The 19764-nt window shown below is 48.1% G+C and overlaps 1 protein-coding gene across 10 annotated transcripts in view; it reads left to right on the top strand.

The window, feature by feature from the left end:
- Positions 1-19764, top strand: part of KATNIP (katanin interacting protein) — a 202281-nt gene that overhangs the window by 23349 nt on the left and 159168 nt on the right. For 9 of the 10 annotated variants that reach the window (XR_013814939.1, XM_079796318.1, XM_079796325.1 and 6 more), the window contains exon 2: positions 14154-14209. The exons of the other annotated variant lie outside the window; for it this stretch is intronic. Coding sequence is in view for 8 of the 9 variants with exons in the window: in XM_079796318.1 (XP_079652444.1) it covers positions 14154-14209 (56 nt within the window). In the remaining variant the exon portion in view is untranslated. The remainder of the gene's footprint in view (positions 1-14153; positions 14210-19764) is intronic. 10 annotated transcript variants of the gene reach the window in all.

Raw genomic sequence — 19764 nt, 5'->3', positions numbered from 1 at the left:
GATCACCCCTAACTGCCCTCCCCTGCCGGCCTGATCTTGCCCCCAACTGCCCTCCTCTGCTGGCCTGATCTCGCCCCCAACTGCCCTCTCCTGCAGGCCTGATCTTACCCTCAACTGCCTTCCCCGGCTGGCCTGGTTGCCCCCAACTGCCTTCCCCTGCCAGCCTGATCTTGCCCCCAACTGCCCTCCCCTGCTGGCCTAATCGCCCCTAACCGCCTCTGCCTTGGTCCCACCACCATGGCTTTATCCAGAAGGAAGTCAGACGTCTGGAAGATGGCCAGTCGACCTGGTCTAATTAGCATATTACCCTTTTATTAGTATAGATAGATTATATCGGATAGGATTGCTTAAATTGGGGGGAAAAGCCTTTTTCAGCAGGAGGAGATGTTCTTGGCACACAAAAACACATAATCCCTATATCTGAACTGATAGCCAGCCATATGCACTATACTGCCAAACCGGTCATTAAAAAGTTGAATCACTTTCTTACACCTTACACCAGTGGTCGGCAAACTCATTAGTCAACAGAGCCAAATATCAACAGTACAAGGATTGAAATTTCTTTTGAGAGACAAATTTTTTAAACTTAAACTTCTTCTAACGCCACTTCTTCAAAATAGACTCGCCCAGACCGTGGTATTTTGTGGAAGAGCCACACTCAAGGGGCCAAAGAGTCACATGTGGCTCACAAGCCGCGGTTTGCTGACCACTGCCTTACACCAAACAGCTGTTGCCCTTAAAACTCCGTCTCAGCCCCCACCTTAGGTTCTGCCTTCGCAGTTCACCCAGAGTAGGTTCTGATTGGTTAGTTTCTATGCCAGTCAGCGTCAAAAGCTCTGCCTCCTAGGCAGCCATTGGCTCCTCGCAGTTCACCCAGATTTGGTTCTCATTGGTCAGTTTCTATGCCAGTCAGCATCTCCGGGCCTATCTCTAGGCCTGATCATAGAGGCTGGGCTGATCAGCAGGCTACTGGCGAGCAGGCTGAACTACTGACCTCTGGGGGAGAGAGAGAGAGGCTTGGCTGTTGGCAAGGTCCAGAGAGAGGTGATCACCCTGCTTCTCTCTCCAGGCCTTGCCAGCAACCACTGCCACTGCTGATCAGCCCCATCTCTCTCTCTCTCTCTCTCTCTCTCTCTCTCTCTCTCTCTCTGCAAGAGCTCAGCAGTTCAGCCCGCTCGCCTGCTGTGCATGCAGCCTGGTGTTTGGTTGAGCCTTCGGTCATTTTGGATGTTACGACCCTGGCTCTTTATATATATAGGTATAATAAGATCCTAATATGCAAATTGACCGAACAGTGGAATGACTGGTTGGTATGACGCGCACTGACCACCAGGGGACAGATACTCAATGCAGGAGCTGCCCCCTGGTGGTCAGTGCGCTCCCACAGGGGGAGCGCCGCTCAGCCAGAAGCCAGGCTCACGGCTGGCGAGCACAGCACAGTGGCAGGAGCTTCTCCCACCTCCACAGCAGGTGGACATCCCCTGAGGGGTCCTGGACTGTGAGAGGGTGCAGGCCAGGCTGAGGGACTTCCCCAGTGCACGAATGTTGTGCACTGGGCCTCTAGTCCTATCTAATAAATAGGGAATATGCTAGCCCAGTGGTCGGCAAACTCATTAGTCAACAGAGCCAAATATCAACAGTACAACGATTGAAATTTCTGTTGAGAGCCAAATTTTTTAAACTTAAACTTCTTCTAACGCCACTTCTTCAAAATTGACTCACCCAGGCTGTGGTATTTTGTGGAAGAGCCACACTCAAGGGGCCAAAGAGCCACATGTGGCTCTCAAGCCACAGTTTGCTGAGCATGGTGCTAGCCCTAACCGGTTTGGCTCAGTGGATAGAGCGTTGGCCTGTGTACTCAAGGGTCCCAGGTTCGATTCCAGTCAAGGGCATGTACCTTGGTTGCGGGTACATACCCCGTGGGGAGTGTGTAGGGGGCAGCTGATCGATGTTTCTCTCTCTTGATGTTTCTAACTCTACCCCTCTCCCTTCCTCTCTGTAAAAAATCAATAAAATATATTTTAAAAAAAGAAAAGAAAAAGAGGGAATATGCTAATTGACCATCATGCCCTCACAAAGATGGCGGCTCCCACAGCCAATAATGAGGAAATATGCCAATTGACTGCCACGCTCTCCAAGATAGCGGTGCCCACAGCCACAAGATGGCGGCACCCAGTCCCCTCAGCCCCGTCAGGGTGGCAGGTGCACGGCATGGCCGGGCCTGCCCCCAGGTGGGTCTGGCTGCTCCGCGCACCTGCCTCCGGAGTCCCCCAGTCCCCTCAGCCCCCCAGCCACCCAGGGCTCGCCTGAGGCACAGGCAAACCGTGGATGGTGGCTGCCCAGTCGACACCCGAGGTACAGGCAAGCCTCAGATGTCGGCTGCCCAGCCACCCAGGGCCAGCCCGAGGTGCAAGCAAACCTCAGATGTCGGCTACCCAGCTACCCAGGGCTGCCTGAGGCTCAGGTAACCAGGGCCAGCCGAGGCTTGCACTGCCAGCAGTGGCAGCAGCAGTGGTGTGATGGGAGCGTCGCCTTCCCCAGATTGCCAGTCACCTCCCGCCCCTGAGGGCTCCTGGACTGTGAGAGCAGGCAGGCCGGGCTGAGGGACACCCCCCTCCAGTGCATGAATTTTCATGCACTGGGCCTCTAGTATAGAATAAACTTGCTTAATTAGGCCTGCTTTCTGATTTAGCTAAACTTTTTCCAGCCCAGGGAAGCACCCCAACTTCTCTTTCAGGTAATTGCCAGCAACACAGCAGTAAATATCAACACAAAGCAGATTATTACTGTAGATCACACAGGGAGAACAAAGTGTAAAATATTTAACTGCAGCAGTGTTTGACTATGTTCTGCACAGTGAGAAAAGCTGAAGTCATTTTCAAGGTCCACCATTTCTTCTTCTCAATCGTGTCAAGTTTCTAAGCTTTCTAAATCTCCATTTTCTGGCTAATGAAAAGAAAATAGGATTCCACCGAGTCTCCTATCTACCTACTCCAGGACTTCTGTGAGGATCAAATGAGATGAGGCATGGGAAAACGCTTCACAGACATTTGGTTAAAGTGTGAAATGTTTGCACCTGGCTATAAAGCAAGTTGTGTTCCTGGGCTGAAGAAACTGCAAGGAGGCTAGTCGTCACTAGGGAGAGGAAGCCAGGCGTTGCTACGTGGTGTCTTTACCTGGCACCCACAGCCACTGTTTCCAGGTTGGGCTTGGCTGACGGCTGAATTTTGTGCCATGGGGTCTTGGTAGCATTGGCTGTGATTTGGTGGGCTGTCGCTCCAGGATGGTGGTGGGGCCTGTGCCCCACTTGTGGGAAGCTGAGTGTTGCTTTGTGGGCACCAGGTCCGCCGTGCCGTTTCTCTGTAAATGGCCAGTGCACATCATGGCAGCTCCTGTGTTGAGCATCTGCCCCCTGGTGGTCAGTGCGCGTCACAGCGACCAGTCGGATGATCAGACACTTAGCATATTAGCCTTTTATATATATACTAGAGGCCCAGTGCATGACATTCATGCACTGGGGGGAGGGGGGGCCCCTCAGCCAGGCCTGCACCCTCTTGGGGAGCAGGCCTAAGCCGGCAGTCAGACATCCCCCAAGGGGTCCTAAGCACTGCTGTGAAGGTGGGAGAGGCTCCCCCCACCGCCACTGCCACCGCTGCTGCGCTCTCCAGCCTTGATCTGTAAGCCCCCTGTGGGAGTGCCACTCAGCCAGGAGCTGGGCTTGCTGCTCCCCAGGGCTGCCTCGGAGGTGGGAGAGGCTCCTGTCACCGCCACTGCGCTTGCTAGCCGTGAGCCCCCTGTGGGAGCACACTGATCACCAAGGGGTAGCTCCTGCATTGAGCGTCTGCCCCCTGGTGGTCAGTGCACGTCATAGTGACTGGTTGTTCGCCATTCAGTTGATTTGCATATTAGCCTTTTATTATATAGGATATAGATAATGGGATGAGCCAGAGATTTTCCAGTCTTCTGCCTAGTTACCTCTTAGGTTGGAAACTTGAGGCCTGTTTTGTTGGGACTGACAGAGCTTAAAATTCTTTTTAAATTACTTATCAGCATTTAAAAATTAGAATCTTTGCCCTGGCTGGTGTGGCTCAGTTGATTGGGGGTCATCCTGTGCACTGAAGTGTTGCAGGTTTGATTCCTGGTCAGTGCACATGCCTGGGTTTTGGGCTTAATCCCTGGTAAGGAATGTGCAGGGGGCAGCCTGTTGATGTTCCAGTCTCACATAAATATTTCTCTTTCTCTCTCATTCTCCCTTCTTCTCTCTCTAATAATTAATTTAAAAATCTTATCAAAATAAAACAAACTTCCCACTTAAAAAAATTAGAAGCTTTTTCATAAAACTGGACTTCTCTGGAAAAATTCAATCGAACAAACCTGAGCTCACATTTCTGCTTGGAAACCTGCAGCTGGAGCCCAATAGTGATTCTCCATTAAGCTGGGCAGGTGCTCTACATGCTGCCCTGTCCCCATCCTGCCCCCTTTTACTCTGCCACATTTGTCTTTGCAAAGGCTGTAGGTTGAAGCCAGGATCAAAGTTCAGGAAGCTGGGATGGGGCTGAAGGCCTGTGGAGGTGGGGGCAGGGTGTGCAGGGAGCAGGCAGGCAGCAGGCTGTAGCGAACACTGGCTGAGCAGCTAGACTGACTCATTGCTAACCCAAGTTCTTCTCCTTCCTTGCTCTGTGACCTTGGGTGGCTTTGTGTTGCACATGACAGGGAATCCCAAGAGCTATTAGCTGGGGCAAACCCAACAGTGTAGTGCTCAGGAAGCACTAGGAAACCATGATTTCCAGACAACACATTAGAACAGGCCCAAATTTTCCTCCCTTTTCTTTTTCATCTTTCATCTCGTCTAGCTATTTCATAAATCTTTGCCCTCGCCCAAGCTGATTTGGCTCAGTGGATAGAGCATCGGCCTGCGGACTAAAGGGTCCTGGGTTCAATTCCGGTCAAGGGCACATGCCTGTGTTATGGGCTTGATCCCCAGTGTGGGGTGTGCAGGAGGCAGCCAATCAATGGTTCTCATCATTGATGTTTCTATCTCTCCCTCTCCATTCTCTGAAATCAATAAAAATATATTTAAAAAAACACACAAGACAAACTTTGCCCTCAAATAAATGAGCAGGTCACCATAGCCTATTGGCTTAGCTAAGAAATTGTTTCCTGAAACCATTTTGTCACTTCATTCTTATCTCTCATGCATTACAGATTAATTTCTTAAAAGAAGGCAGTTTGTTCTCTGAAAATATTGTGTTCTCTTTCCAGCAAGCTTTGGGCCCCCAAGGTTCATGGAGGCTACTTCATCTCCCTCCCACAGACCACCCCCTCTCAGACCTCAGATGGGAAGGCTTACAGCATTTCTCATTATGTGATATCTTTTAAAAATTTGAATCAGGCTTTGGACATTCAATATTTTTACTTTATTTTACTTTCTTGAATAGGGAATAGATCCAAATAAATCATTCAAAAGTAAAAATAATCACCTCACACCTGTCAGGATGGCTACTATCAACAAATCAACAAATGACAAGTGCTGGCGAGGATGTGGAGAAAAGGCAACCCTATTACACTGCTGTTGGGAATGCAGACTGGTGCAGCCATTATGGAAAACAGTATGGAGTTTCCTCAGAAAATTAAATATGGAGCTGCTGTTTGACCCAGTGATCCCACTTCTAGAAATCTATCCTAGGAAACCCGAAACACCAATCAAAAAGAATGTATGCACTCCTATGTTCATACTAGCACAATTTACAATAACTAAGAGCTGGAAACAGCCCAAGTACCATCAGTAGATGAGTGGATAAAATAAGCTGTGGTACCTTTATACCATGAAGTACTATGCAGCAGTAAAAAAGAAGGATCTCTTACCCTTTGGGACAGCATGGAGGGACCTAGAGAGTATTATGCTAAGGGAAATAAGCTAGTCAGAGAAAGACAAGTATCACATGATCTCACTCATATGTGGAATCTAATGAACAAAATAAACTTGAACAAAATAGATCCAGAGACATAAAAACATGGAACAGACTGTCAAATCTCAGAGGGAAGGTGGGGGTGGGGGTGTGAGAAGAGATCAACCGAAGATCTTCTATGCATATATGCATAACCCATGGACACAGACAATAGGGTGGTGGAGGCCTGGGGCGGGGATGGGGCGTGCGGGCTAGAAGGGTTTAATGGGAGGGGGGGGGAAAGGGGGACATATGTAATACATTCAACAATAAAGAATTTTTTTATAAAGCAAAAATAAAATCAATACAGGCAGTCCTTGGGTTACGTCGAACTTGACATATGTTTCATAGTTACGTTGCCATCTCCCATTTATTTATAAAAAAAAAGTTCCGTCATTTCGACGTATGTACTATGTGCTTTATGTTTTTTATTATTTATTTATGAGAAGTAAAGGTCAGGAATTATCTTTCTTTAAATTTTTTTTACTGTTTCACTTCATTACTGCTGTTTATGTGCTCCACGTGAGTGACGTAGGTGCTTATGTAGGTGGGTTCCGACTTACCGTGAAAATCGCGTTACGTCACGCCGTGGGAACGGATCTCCGACGTAACCAGAGGACCTACTTTATAAAGGATATACATTGAACCCTGGCTGGTGTGGCTCAGTGGGTTGGGTATCCTATGAATTGAAGGGTTGCTAGTTTGATTCCCTGTCAGGGCACATGGGCTCGAGCCCCTGTGAGGGGCATGCAGGAGGCAGCCGATTAATATTTCGCTGTCACATCAATGTTTCTCTCCTCACTTCTCTCTCTAAAAATCAATAAAAAATCTTAAAAAAAAAAGAAAAAACAAACAAACATACATTGAAGAAGCTACTCCTGTGCATGTGCCTTCCAGGTGGTTTTTTGTACCAATAAAACCAATATGAATATACATTCTTATTTTCCCTCTTTCTTAGAGAAAAATTGCATGCTATTTAAACTTTCTACCCCTTGATTTTTTCACTTAACATATTATCATCTATTAGAGGCCCGGTGCATGAATTCATGTATGGGTGGGGTCCTTCTGGGTGGCCTGCAGGATTTGGGCTGAAACCCACAGTCCAACACTGCCTGCAGCTACTACTGCCGCTCCTGCTCATAACATCCCCACTGTGCCTACCAATCAGTCCCAATCGGGAGAGGCTCACGCTGCCACAGCAGTGCTTGCCAGCTATGAGCCCTGCACCTGGTGCCCTCCCAAGGGGAGTGACCTGCGGGATCGGGCTGAAATTGGCTCTCTGATATCTTCTGAGGAGTCCCGGATTGCAAGAGAGTGCAGGCCCGGCTGAGGGACCCCACCCGTGCACGATCGGGCCAGGGAGGGACTGTGGGAGGGCTCCAGGGCATGTCTGGCCCATCTTGCTCAATTGGCTGGACTCCAGCAGCAAGCTAACCTACCAGTCAGAGCATCTGCCCCCTGGTGGTCAGTGCATGTCATAGCGAGCGGTTGAGCAGCCTTAGCATATCGTTAGTATATTACGCTTTGATTGGTTGTTTGGTTCTGCCATTTGGTCTATTTGCATATTACCCTTTTATTATATAGGACTAGAGGCCTGGTGCACAAAATTGTGCAGGGAAGGGTGTCCCTCAGCCTGGCCTGCACCCTCTCCAATCTGTGACCTCTTAGGGGATGTCCGACTGCCGGTTTAGGCCCAATGCCTGCAGGATCGGGCCTAAACCGGCAGTCGGACATCCCTCTCACAATCTAGGACTGCTGGCTCCTAACTGCCCACCTGCCTGCCTGCCTGATTGCCCCTTACCACTCTGCCTGCCTGCCTGCCTGATGTCCCTAACTGCTCCCCTGCCTGCCCGATTGCCACAACCGCCTCTGCCTGCCTGCCTGATTGCCCCTAACTGCTCTCCCCTGCTGGCCTGATCCCCCTAACTGCTCTCCCCTGCTGGCTGATTGCCCTCACTGCTCTCCCCTGCCAGCCTGATTGCTCCTAACTGCCTCTGCCTCAGCCCCGCCATTGTGGTTTTCTCTGGAAGGACGTCCAGAAGTTCGCCCGGAAGATGTCCGGTCTAATTAGCATATTACACTTTTATTAGTATAGACTAGAGGCCTGGTGCATGAAAATTCATGCACTGGAGGGGGGGGGTCCCTCAGCTCGGCCTGCTCCCTCTCACAGTCCGGGAGCCCTCGGGCAGGAGGCGACCTGGCGATCAGGAGAAGGCGACATCCCCATCACACCTCTGCCGCTACCACTGCCGGCAGTGCAAGCCTCAGCCGGCCCTGGTTACCTGCGCCTTAGGTGGCTCTGGGCGGCTGGGCAGCTGCCATCTGAGGCTTGCCTGCACCTCAGGCAGCTGGACAGTGGCCATCCGAGGCTTGCCTGTGCCTCAGGCTGGCCCTGGGCAACTGGGGGACTGAGGGACCCCAGAGGCACCTGGGGGTGGGCCCGGCCATGCCATGTGCCTGCTGCCCCGGTGGGGCTGAGGGGACTGGGCTCTGCCATCTTTGAGGGTGTGGCAGTCAATTAGCATATTCCCTCCTTATTGGCTGTGGGCACTGCCATCTTTGAGGGTGGGGAAATTAGCATATTCCCTCTTTATTGGCTGTGGGCACCACCATCTTTGAGGGCGGGGCAGTAATTATATTCCCTCCTTATTGGCTGTGGGCGCCTCCATCTTTGCGACTGCATGAGGGTCAATTAGCATATTCCCTCTTCATTAGATAGGATAAAATATATAAGGGAAAAAAAGATATATAAGGAGCCTGCTTATTTTTTCTTCTAACTTCATAGTATTCCACCCCATTGTGTGGATTCACCATATTTATTCAGCCAGTCCCTACTTTTAGACTTAAGTGTTATTTCTAATGTTCGCTGATGTAAGTGATGATACAGTGGGTATCTTGTGCATGCATTTGTTTCCTGTTTGTGGAGGCGTTTCTTCACGGTAGACTCCTAGAAGTGATATTGCTAGCTCAGAGGGAAAATGCATTTGTCCTTTGAGGATATCGCTGAAATATCCTCCAAAGGGGCTGTGCCATTTTGTAATCCTTCCAGCAGTGCTCAAAAGTGCCTGCTTCCCAGCTCTTGCCCACAGTATATTGTCAAACCTCTGGATTTCTGCCAGTCAGATAGGTGAGGGAAAGTGGAATCTCAATGGGACATTTGTCATTTAAATTAAATTACATAGACATATAAGACCGAGAGCACTGCGAGCCCTCCTATTTGGACAACAGAAGAAATAAGCTTATTTTAGTAACCTAATGGTAGCACCATCACCCCAGCGGGGAGAAACAAGTTCTTTGTTCAGAACTCCTATGTGATGGGAGGTCCCTGCAGGGGCCCTCTGCCTGTAGGATTTCCACTGACTCACCTTCATTCTCCAAAGCCCACCCCTGCCGGTCAAGGCTGTACATTTACCTGAGTGGATGGTGTGTTGTGACTGCCAAGTTTGCCTTTCCACATTTGGCTTTATCTGGCCAGTAGGGAGCTCCATCTCCCTTTGCCCTTGAGGAATCTTTTTCTTCTAATCCCCTTGATAATTGCTTTAGGTGTCCCAAGTACATTAAACAGCTGCACCACAGAAAGAGATCCTTAAGTCAGACTCCCGCCCCAGCCCATTCTGGCCTTCTTGTACTTGTCTTTAAAGATCTGACAGGGGCAGTGTACTTACTGGTTAGGCATGCAGGCCCCGGGGCCAAACTGCCCAGATTCAAATCAAAGCTTTGCTACTCACTAGCTGGGTGATACTGGACACTTTCCTAACCTCTTTGGGGCTGGGTGCCCTCCTCTGATAAGTGGGATAATAATAGTACCTATTTTGTAGGGTAGTTGTGAAGAGTAAACGAGTTGATTTATGTACTTAGCCTGGAGCTCAATGAGGGGCACACAGTAAACTGATTAAGGTGAGGTCCTGTTAGTGGTGGTGATAATGATGGTGGTGGTGATGACAGTGCTGCTGCTGCTGCTGCTCATGCCGAGGATGTGGTAGTGATGATGGTGATTAGGAGCACACTGAGCCCTGCTACATGTTTGTGACCTTGAGCAAGCAGCTCAATCACCCCCATTTTGTTTCTCATTTCATCATTGGTTTGTAGCTATGGGAATAATACTGCCCATCTAAAGCGAGAATCAGCAAACTGCTGCCTGTGGGCCAAAGACTAGCCTGCTGCCTGTTTTATTTAGTTTTTGTTTGTTTTAGAGAGAAAGGGAGAGAAAGAGAAAGAGACAGACAGAGACAGAGATAATGGAGAGGAAACATTTTCGGCTGCCTCTTTCATGTCCCTCGTCTGGGATTGAGCCCACAACCTTTCGGTGCATGGAACACACCCAACCAACTGAGCCACACCAACCAGGGCTCTGCTGCCTGTTTTTATGAATAAAGTTTTATTGGAACACAACCACACCTGCTTGTTTACAGAGTGTCGATGGCTGCTTTCACACTGCAATGGCAGAGTTGAGTAGTTAGTTGTACCTGAGACCTTATGGCCTATAAAGTAAAAAATATTTACTATCTAGCTCTACAGACAAAGGTTATTGACCCCGGATCTAAAGGAGTGGTTGTGAGGATGTGGGACATGAAGCTTGTGTAGACTTGGCACCTATTAGGTGTCCAGTACAGGGGGGCTGCAGCAAGCCAGCATTTAACTTTCATGAACTACATGCCCCTCTCTTGTCCCCACCCCTGCTACTCTCCTCCAGCTCCAAGAGGAAAAATAGAGGGAGTAATTACAATATGAATAGTTTAATTAGAAATATCATAAACGATATTTTTATCATGTAGCATACATTTCCATATGCATTAAATATTGCACATGCATACTAGTCTGCAGCAGTGGATCTGAAAGGCTGTGTCCTGGAGACTGTGCTTTGCGGGAGATGTAAGGCTCCTTTCCAGCGGTAATTTTGATGCTGATTTCTCCTTGCCTGATGACTTCAGAAGCTAACATTCAAGGAAGCAACAACTCCCCTCTGAATGGTAGTGATGAATATTATTATCAGCATCTACAGCAAAGTAAAACTGAATGCCACAGTTTTCCTACCACGGAAAAGAAATCCTGAGGGCAGATAAAATCTCTCTGAAATCATAAGTGAGAGAACGATATTGTAGTTAAAAAATTCAGTGCATTCACTTCTTTCATCTTTTCCCCAGGCACACATCTGTTTTATAAAGTGAGGTACACAGGTGTCATTTACATTTGGCCTTATTTATTGTTTCATGACTGAATCTGGCAGGTCACCTTGCAAAATGCAGAGGAACATCCCCTTAATTTTGCAAGCAGCATATATGTTAATGTTCCTCCTTCCACCTCACTCGCTGAATTGTGGGAATAGAATGAGATCTGGGTAGGAGGATACTCGGAGAAGCTAAGTAGATGGGTGTGGTGTAATCTGGTTCCTCCCATCCTTGGCAAGAAGGAGCTGTCCACATTGAGTTACCTGGAGGAGAGAGGAGGCTCAGTGGTGTGAGGACAGGAGCATTAGATAACAAGTGCGTGTAATTAGAGCAAATTATCTTCATTGGAAAATAAGCACATTGTTTTCCAATTTAATGAATAAAGAAGCTTCTAATTAACTCCAGTAGAGAGATTTGCTTTCATATTTCAGTGGTTAAGCTCTGTTTTTTTGTATTAATATTTTGTTTTTATGACCCAGCTTAATGGTGGTTTCTTTCCCTGTTCGTTATTGGTGAAACAGAATTTTATAGAAGAAAAGCAAACCCGGAGGTAATTCAGTCTAATTTCTTTTTTTTAAGGAAGGAAATATGGTCCAGAGAGATCCTGTTGGATCCTGTGCCTTATCCAGGGTGCCCTAACTGGTTAGCTGTCCACTGGACCAGGTCCCCATACATGTGTCCGACCAGCACAGGAAGGACCTCAGCTAGACTCGGGCGTCCGCCATGCTTACCCTGGCCTAGCTCTGTTTCCTTCCTGCTTCCTACCCTTGCTCTGGGCCTTACTTGGCCCTGCTGGCATCTTACTTGCCTCAGAACTACTTCTGCTACTAAAAACCTCCTTCTCTGACCCCTGGCCTCCAGCCCACTCTGTCCTGTTCCAGGTCCAGGCCTGTCTCCTAGATCCTGGCTAAGCATTACCTGGCCTGTATTACCTGGCGTGTCCCTCCTCTGACAGCCAGAGCAAGTGATTGTGGGAGCCGTCCACCCTGGCTCTTGCCCCAGAGCCTCAGAGTAAGGAAGTTGGAATAAAATTGGCCTAACAACTCATATCACTTGATCCCTATATCCTGGACTCTTTTCTAAAAATAAAAAAATACAAAAATAAACAACTTTATTTTTAGAGCAGTTTAAGGTTCATAGCAAAACAGAGTAGAAAGTACAGAGAGTTCTCATATACCCCCCTGTCCTAACACACCTACAACCTCCATAACTATCGCCATCCCCCACCAGGTGGTATGTTTTCCTCGGCTCTTTCTCATCCCTAAATCCTGGGTTCTTTGTCTTAAGGCAAAAAAAGGAAAAAGAAAAGGAAAGAAAGAAAATACATACAGAATAGTCTAAGTCAGTGGTCGGCAAATTCATTAGTCAACAGAGCCAAATATCAACAGTACAACGATTGAAATTTCTTTTGAGATCCAAATTTTTTAAACTTAAACTTCTTCTAACGCCACTTCTTCAAAATAGACTCGCCCAGGCTGTGGTATTTTGTGGAAGAGCCACACTCAAGGGGCCAAAGAGCCACATGTGGCTCGAGAGCCGCAGTTTGCCGACCACTGGTCTAAGTGGGTCTCTGTGACCGCAGAGGCAGGCATGCAGTCAGTTTCAGCTAAGTCCATTCTGTCTGTCATTCTCTATTAGTCTATCCCAGTGGTCGGCAAAAAGTGGCGTTAGAAGAAGTTTAAGTTTAAAAAATTTGGCTCTCAAAAGAAATTTCAATCGTTGTACTGTTGATATTTGGCTCTGTTGACTAATGAGTTTGCCGACCACTGGTCTATCCCAAGGCTGGCTGGTCACCGTGTCCAAGCTCACACACAGAGAACCCTGCTCTGGCCCTCTTAACCCCTGTCTCTGAGAACCAATTCCAAATTCCCGAGGCTGCGATTCTGATTGGCTGCAGCAGGGTCAGGGTCCCACCCTGGGGATGGGGAGGAGAAGAACAGAGAAGGGGGCAGTTTAGGGTGTTATTATGGCTGAGCAGTTAACCCAAAAGATGTTTACTGTACCATGATACTGTCTAATCCGTGGTCTCCTGAGAAGTCACCAGGTGTCTCTTTTCTAAATCCTTTTAAATATTGGCCCTAGTTTGGCCAGAGGTTCATCTCTGGGCTTTAGCTCTTCCCTTATTCTCACCTTCTCAGAAAGAGCTACGTTTCCTGCCTTGTGCTTTATTGCCCACTGGGAGCCCCACCCCCATCAGGCCCCGGTCATGTGTAGACTCACTGGAAGTGACCATGTCCAATGGTCCCCATCTCTTGCCTCTCAATAGGTCATCACTAAGCCTTCTTGCTCCTGCCTTCTTGGCTAATGGGACCTGTGGTTGTGGCACCCTCACAAATAGCCACTCGAGGGCGAAGTTGGACAGTTTGGGAGACGCCTTGACAATGTGCAGTGACTATCATTTTCTATTTTAAAACCAAGGCAATCCATTAATTTTTCATTAAGGAATTCTTTTATAATGGACACTGCCATAAAAGTTCTGCATTTAGAACAGCCTATTTAAACATTCTGGTGTCGATCTGTTGAATTTATGCATGCCTTCAAATGTTAGGCTACCAGTTTTCTCAGATAAGCAACAATTTTCTCTGAAATTGCCCATTATGTGAAATGCGGGGATTCCTGCTAATTCCCATCTGTATCGTCACCTGTGTCCAAGTTTGGGGTTTGGTGCAGCACATCAGAGGTTATGTGTATGCACAGTGGAAGGCATTTTATAATCCAAACAATTTAATAAAAATGCAATTCGACTGGGAACACTAGAGGCTGTGGGCCCTTGCAGAGTGCAGATAATGCTCCAGATTAAAGAGCTGAGTCTTTGTTCATTAAAGTCAAGTAACGCGTGTGAATTAGCATTTCCTTGCCGTTGCTTTATTTCAAGAGTATACCATTTTCCCATCATAATAATAGGCTACATTTTCTTAAAATCATTTGATTATGATTGGTCTTGCCTATCCAGTTTGCAAATAAAAAACATTAGTGGTGATAAACTAGCTGTTTTAAAACAGCCTTAATCTCTGGTTCTGCTTTTGAACTGCTACAGGTCAGACTCTGCGAAAGGCTGAGAGAAGCCGGTCCTGCTCTCGGGAGAACAAGGAGGTAAATGTGTCACTGGTGAGGGCTGGTGGGAGGCAGCTATTTGAAGGGAAGGGGTGGGGGGGCGGGGAGGCGGGGAGGCGTGGAGGCTGGTGATTAAGTATTCCTGGCTCTCCTCTCTGAGTCCCAAGCTTGAATCCCTGACTAAATAATACTTGGCAACTAGAGTTATCAACCAGTGCCACTTGTTGGTAATAGTCTCTTGTTGAATGTATCAGTTAGCTTTGTCTGTGTAACAAATCACTGTAACTTAAAAACAGCCATGCATTTATTCATAATTCTGTGCGTCAGCAGTCTGGGTGAGGCTTACCTGGGCAGGTCTGCTGATGGGCCAGGTTCTGCTGACCTCAGCTGCCTTCTTGGCTAATGGGACGTGTGGTTGTGGCACCCTCACAAATAGTCACATAAAGGCTCCCTTATGCATTTGTCATTCACTGTTGTCACCTAGGGCTAACTGTCAGTTAGGATGCTTTAGTTCTCCTCCAATGTTCTCTCATGCTCCAGCAAGCTAGCCCATGGAGGTTCAAGACTTCAGAGTTTGAATGGAAGCATAGGACCTCTTGAGAACTGGCATGGTCACTTCTGCCACTTTCTGTTTCTCAAAGCAAGTCAAAAGGTCAGCCCAGATTCAAGGGGTGGGGAAATAGGTCTCACTTCTTGAGAGGAAATCTACAAACTATTATGGCCATTCTTGAAACCTACCATTCTGAACCCATCTGCTCTGTGCCAGGCACCAGCTGGAACTAAGGCATGGGTGAGGCAGTCCTTGATCTCAGGATGTGCAACAGATCATTATAATACAGAAAGTGCCAATATAGTGAGAGAAGGGCAAAGAAAGTAGAATGTCAGTACACAAAGGGGGTCCCCTAACTGCCAGTGGTTATTAAGAAAGGCTGTGCAGATGTGTAGGCTGCCTCCGAAAGGCTGAGTAGGAGACTTCTAGGCCAAGTAAAAGCCACGGTCAAAGTCACAGAGACACGAATAGGAAAGCGGCAAGGTCATTGAGCCTGAGATGGGAAGTGATACAAGGACTCATAGGTTACAACACAGGGAGGTCTCAAACTCATGGGAGTTAAAATTTGAGTCTTAATAGTGGCATATGGGTGCAGGGGTATGAAGGTGTATAGCTTATCATAAATATCAACCAATCCTGAAATTCATGAACACTTGGGTACTAACATTCTTGATTGTAAAGTGACAGTTCTAAGGGAATTTCTCAGGCTCAGCTGGACCCAGAGGCTCAAAAATGGCCACAGGACTTGGTCTTCCTTTTTGTACGCCGTGGCTCTGCTTCCTCTGTGCTGGCCTCCCCCTCAGCCAGCTCTGAGGAGGCACGTTGGGTTTGGACGCCCCATTTACTTTGTTGTGACTTTCATCCTCTCCTACTTTTCTCAGCTGCAGCCAGAACAGCCAGTGTGGGTTTTCTTCTTATTCGATCAACCTGCCTGGACTGAGGGCTGGGACGTAACTTGGGAAGTTTGATGCTGCTGGAATGATCTAAATAAATGTCAGCTCCAGAGGGCAATCTCGATGCTGAACAAGGGTGGATTTTCCTGCTCCTCTTCGGTAGGGAGGTTTCTCTGGGAGCAGGCGCAGGTGTGCCTGTCTCCTGCAAAGAATGGGAGTGAGCTCAGGCCTGCACGCACCTGGTCTTCCTCTGCGAAGTGACCGAGGATGGTGACCAGCCCTGCTCAGCCAGGAATGAATGGTGTAAACCTAATTGATGTCTTAGGTTACAGAACAACAGCATCCCATTCATCCACATTAAGAAGTTAGCAGGGAACCCAGGAAGCAGGGAGCAGGTAACCAGTGGAAACACTCTCCCTCCCCCTCTCCCTGGCAGCAGGACCCCCCTAATTGCCACTTTCCCGGCTACTCCCATCACATCAGTTGCCTGAGAGCATTTCAGATCACACTCCTCTTCTGAAAGTGAGGGAAAATAGAGAATGGGGTTGTTTATCACAATATCCAACTTCCACCCTGAAAGATAGTTATGGTAAGATGGCTTTGGGCCCTCTGCAAAAGAGGGTGCTGACTCTCTAATAGGGCTTTTGCTTGGTCAGAAAAACAAGAGGAAGAAATCAATGCCAAGCTGCCAGGATGTTCATCCTGATATGTCATAACAGGCCTTTTCCATCCACCTCCTCTTTCTGCACCCCCCCCCCCCCCCCCAGCCCCTCAGTCTGTGGAATCTGCACCTCCCGATGCACTGTGCCTTACACAAGATGCCAGGTATAGACAAGCTCTGTCCCCATGGAAGATGAGAAGACATGCTGGTGAGAACAGGTAGATGACATATGGCGTGTTTCTTGGGTGGTGAGGTTACACCGGCCTCCTTACACCTTGGCCAGAGAACACGTGGTTTCCATGGGTATTCCTCTGAGTGTTCAAGGGCAAACACAGCAAAGGGAGGATGGGCAGCTGTTCTCAGTGAGCTTGCCAGGCCCAATTCAGCCCAAAGATTGTTTTATTTGGCCCATACTCTATTATAATTTTTTAGAATTAGGTGTCCACATTTAGTAAAAATTGGAGATTTCACGTAAAAATGCACACTTCTGGCTTCTTTGGAAAAGTGGAGACTGACAACAGGTTCTTGTTCCTATATGGCAACAACGGGCCATTGCTGCTATTGCGGATGTGCCCCTTTCAGGAGAGTCCTCCAGGCTGCCTCCCTGCCCCCATCTCTGCTCCACAGCAAACGGGTTTCAGCAGCTGCATTGCAGGCCCCATGCTGAGTGCTTAATGGCAGTGGTTCACAAACATTGCTGCGCTGCAGAATCACCCAGAGCTTTTATATACCCTGATATCCAGGCCTCTTTCCAAACCAGTTAAATCAGAATCTCTGGCAGTGTGGTCCAGGCTCCGAGCCTTTTAATTTCCCCAAGTGGTTGTGATGGGAAGCAGGGCTCACAGGTGGTAACTAACCCCAGGTGCTTCCCTGCACACCCGCTGCCGGCCTGGCTGGAGGACTCCCCTTTTCAAGCCCTCCTCTCCCCTCCCTCCCTCCCTTCCTCCCAGCCCTCTCACAGACTTACACAGGCACAAATCAAAGGGAAGGGTGGCAGACATCATAGAGGAGACCCAGGGTGCCGGGGGAGGGAGAGAAGACTTCCTGGAAGAGGCATCTTGAACTGAGGCTTTGGAAGGGTTAGAAGCATTTCTGAAAAATGTCTCTTTGATGGTTGGCTTCAAGTCGGTAGATAATTCCATGTAGCTGGTAAAAGTATTCTCAACAAGTATTCATGGTTCCTGCCTGTGGAGATTATATAGTGTTTATGGCCCTTAGTCATGAATTATTAATGATTTTGAAATTGTGGCCATTGTAGTTTACTCAGAAATCGTTAGGAAGTAAATTTATCATGCAGTGTTTTTAAAGAAAAGGAAACCACAGAGGAGAAAGAAATCTTTATTCATCACCCCCCTGCCCAGTGTTCACACTGGTGCCCAACAGCACCGGGGCTTGTGGGTACGGCACTGGGAACACGTCCTCCTACTGCACAGAGTTGACTGTGAATTAGCACCCACCAGGTGCTTCTGCAGCAAAGCCCAGTCATGTGATCTTGGACGAGTCTCTTGACCCCCCTCTCCTCATTTGATAATACCCACTTTGGCGACTGGTTTGTAGCGTAAAGGCTGCAGTGTTCTGAAGCACCTGGTGTAGTGCCTGACCCGTAGTAGGCATTCCATAATGTTAGTTACATAAGGTTGATCATTCCTTAGAATGCCTAGTATTTAACCGAGAGAGCCATGCCCTTGGACGAAGAGGCAGCAGAACTGCACTTCTTTTTTTAAAAAAAATCTATTTCAGAGTGGAAGGGAGAGGGACAGAGAGATAGAAACATCAATGATGAGAGAGAATCCTTGATTCGCTGGCTGCCTCCTGCACATCCCCTTCTGGGGATCGGGCCCACAACCCAGGCATGTGCTCTGACTGGGAATTGAACTGTGATCTCCTAGTTCATAGGTTGATGCTCAAGCATTGAGGGGCACAACTGCACTTCTTACTGAAGGGGCCTCCCTTGCTTCAGCGCCCCCAGGCAAGTGAGCTCTGTTCTGCCCCGTTCCCCCCGCCCCCCCTTGCCCGTGTGCCCCCTAACCTCTCTCAGAGGACTGCCTTCTTTTGTAACTGATTGGAGATTCGGGAAAAACCTCTTGACAGCACCCTCATCTACTGGGCGCACTCTGTAGAGGACTGAGAAAGTCATTTAACTCAACTACCTAGGAGAGATTTAGTTTTCCTTTTGCATGCACACACATGCATACACGTGCACACACATGTGCATGCATAAACACTTCCTGCTATTAAGCAGAGACTCCTTTCAGATTTGCCAAATGAAATAGGAGATTGGGATCTTGGCAACACAGCCGAGGAGGGAGTCCACGATCCAGGGATGGGGAGACCTGCACAGCTGACTGTGCCAGCTTGGGCACACCTCTGCTCCCAGCTCATCTCTGCACCTTGTTGTCTTGAAGCACCTCTCTAATAGTTGTTCCTTCTCCAGTCCAGAGGCCAGAGAGAGAGTCTGATCGATCTGGCTAATCAATACTAAAGGACGTTTAGAGGGCTCCTGACACCAGCCCCCCCACCCAGTTTCCCTCTGTGAGAAATGCTCACCTGTCCAAATTTCAAATGATGGTCTGGGAAACTGAAGCATGGCGAAAATGAGACTTTAATACACTCTCGAGCGTGGACGTCCATTGTACAGGCTCACACGTGGGCCAGGGAACACAGCCTATTTACTTAGTCCCTCCTCCGGTTCCTCATTGGCTGAGTACTACGAGATCACCCGTTTCCTCATATGTCACCTAGGTCTTGCTGTCTCTCATTGGGCAATTTAAAAAAATTGGGCTGAGGCCTTTCTAGCTGACTCCACCTCCCCTGTCTAGCTGAGGCAGACCCCTGCGGGGGGGTGGGGGGGTTGGCGGTTTCCACCATAATGCTGGCCCACGTGCAGTTCTTTGTTCCTACATCCTCTTCCCTCCTCCCCACATTCTGCTTGCCCTGGGGAAATCCAGCAAATTCCATCAGAAGCCGACCATGCTGGAGATGGATCACAGAGGTTCATTTCGTACACCCCTCAATAGGCAACTGCTGTAATCAAATTGTTGTGTGTCCTTCCAGAAATATTCTATGCAGACCATATCTACCTTGTCTGCCCCAGCCCCCTCTTAACACAATGATAGCATGCAATGCACATTGTTTTGCTCCTGGGTTCTGTTTTCACATACCAACATGTCTTGGAGGGCATTCCATAGCAGGACACATGCACAGACTGCATTCTTCTTTATGACTGCATAGTACTCTGTCGTGAATGCACAGGAGCATAATCCTTTATTTGAAACCTTTGGGGCCAAATACAATTATAAAGTAATACCTTCCCAGTATGGCCTGGAACAGCACTCTGTGATCAAATGCATTAATGTATCTGTAGGAAAATAGGAATATTCATACTAAGTGGGATAAGAAAAGGCTATAAATTTCATGTCAGTTCCGATCCAGTTTTGTTGCTCAGTAATTGCATATAAGGGATTGCCCATAAATATATTGCTGGTTCCCG

This window comes from Cnephaeus nilssonii, assembly GCF_951640355.1.
Source record: "Cnephaeus nilssonii genome assembly, chromosome: 2".
In the NCBI taxonomy this organism is placed as follows: domain Eukaryota; kingdom Metazoa; phylum Chordata; class Mammalia; order Chiroptera; family Vespertilionidae; genus Cnephaeus; species Cnephaeus nilssonii.
The sequence above is the reverse complement of the archived record's forward strand: the minus strand, read 5'-3'. Positions and strand labels throughout refer to the sequence as shown.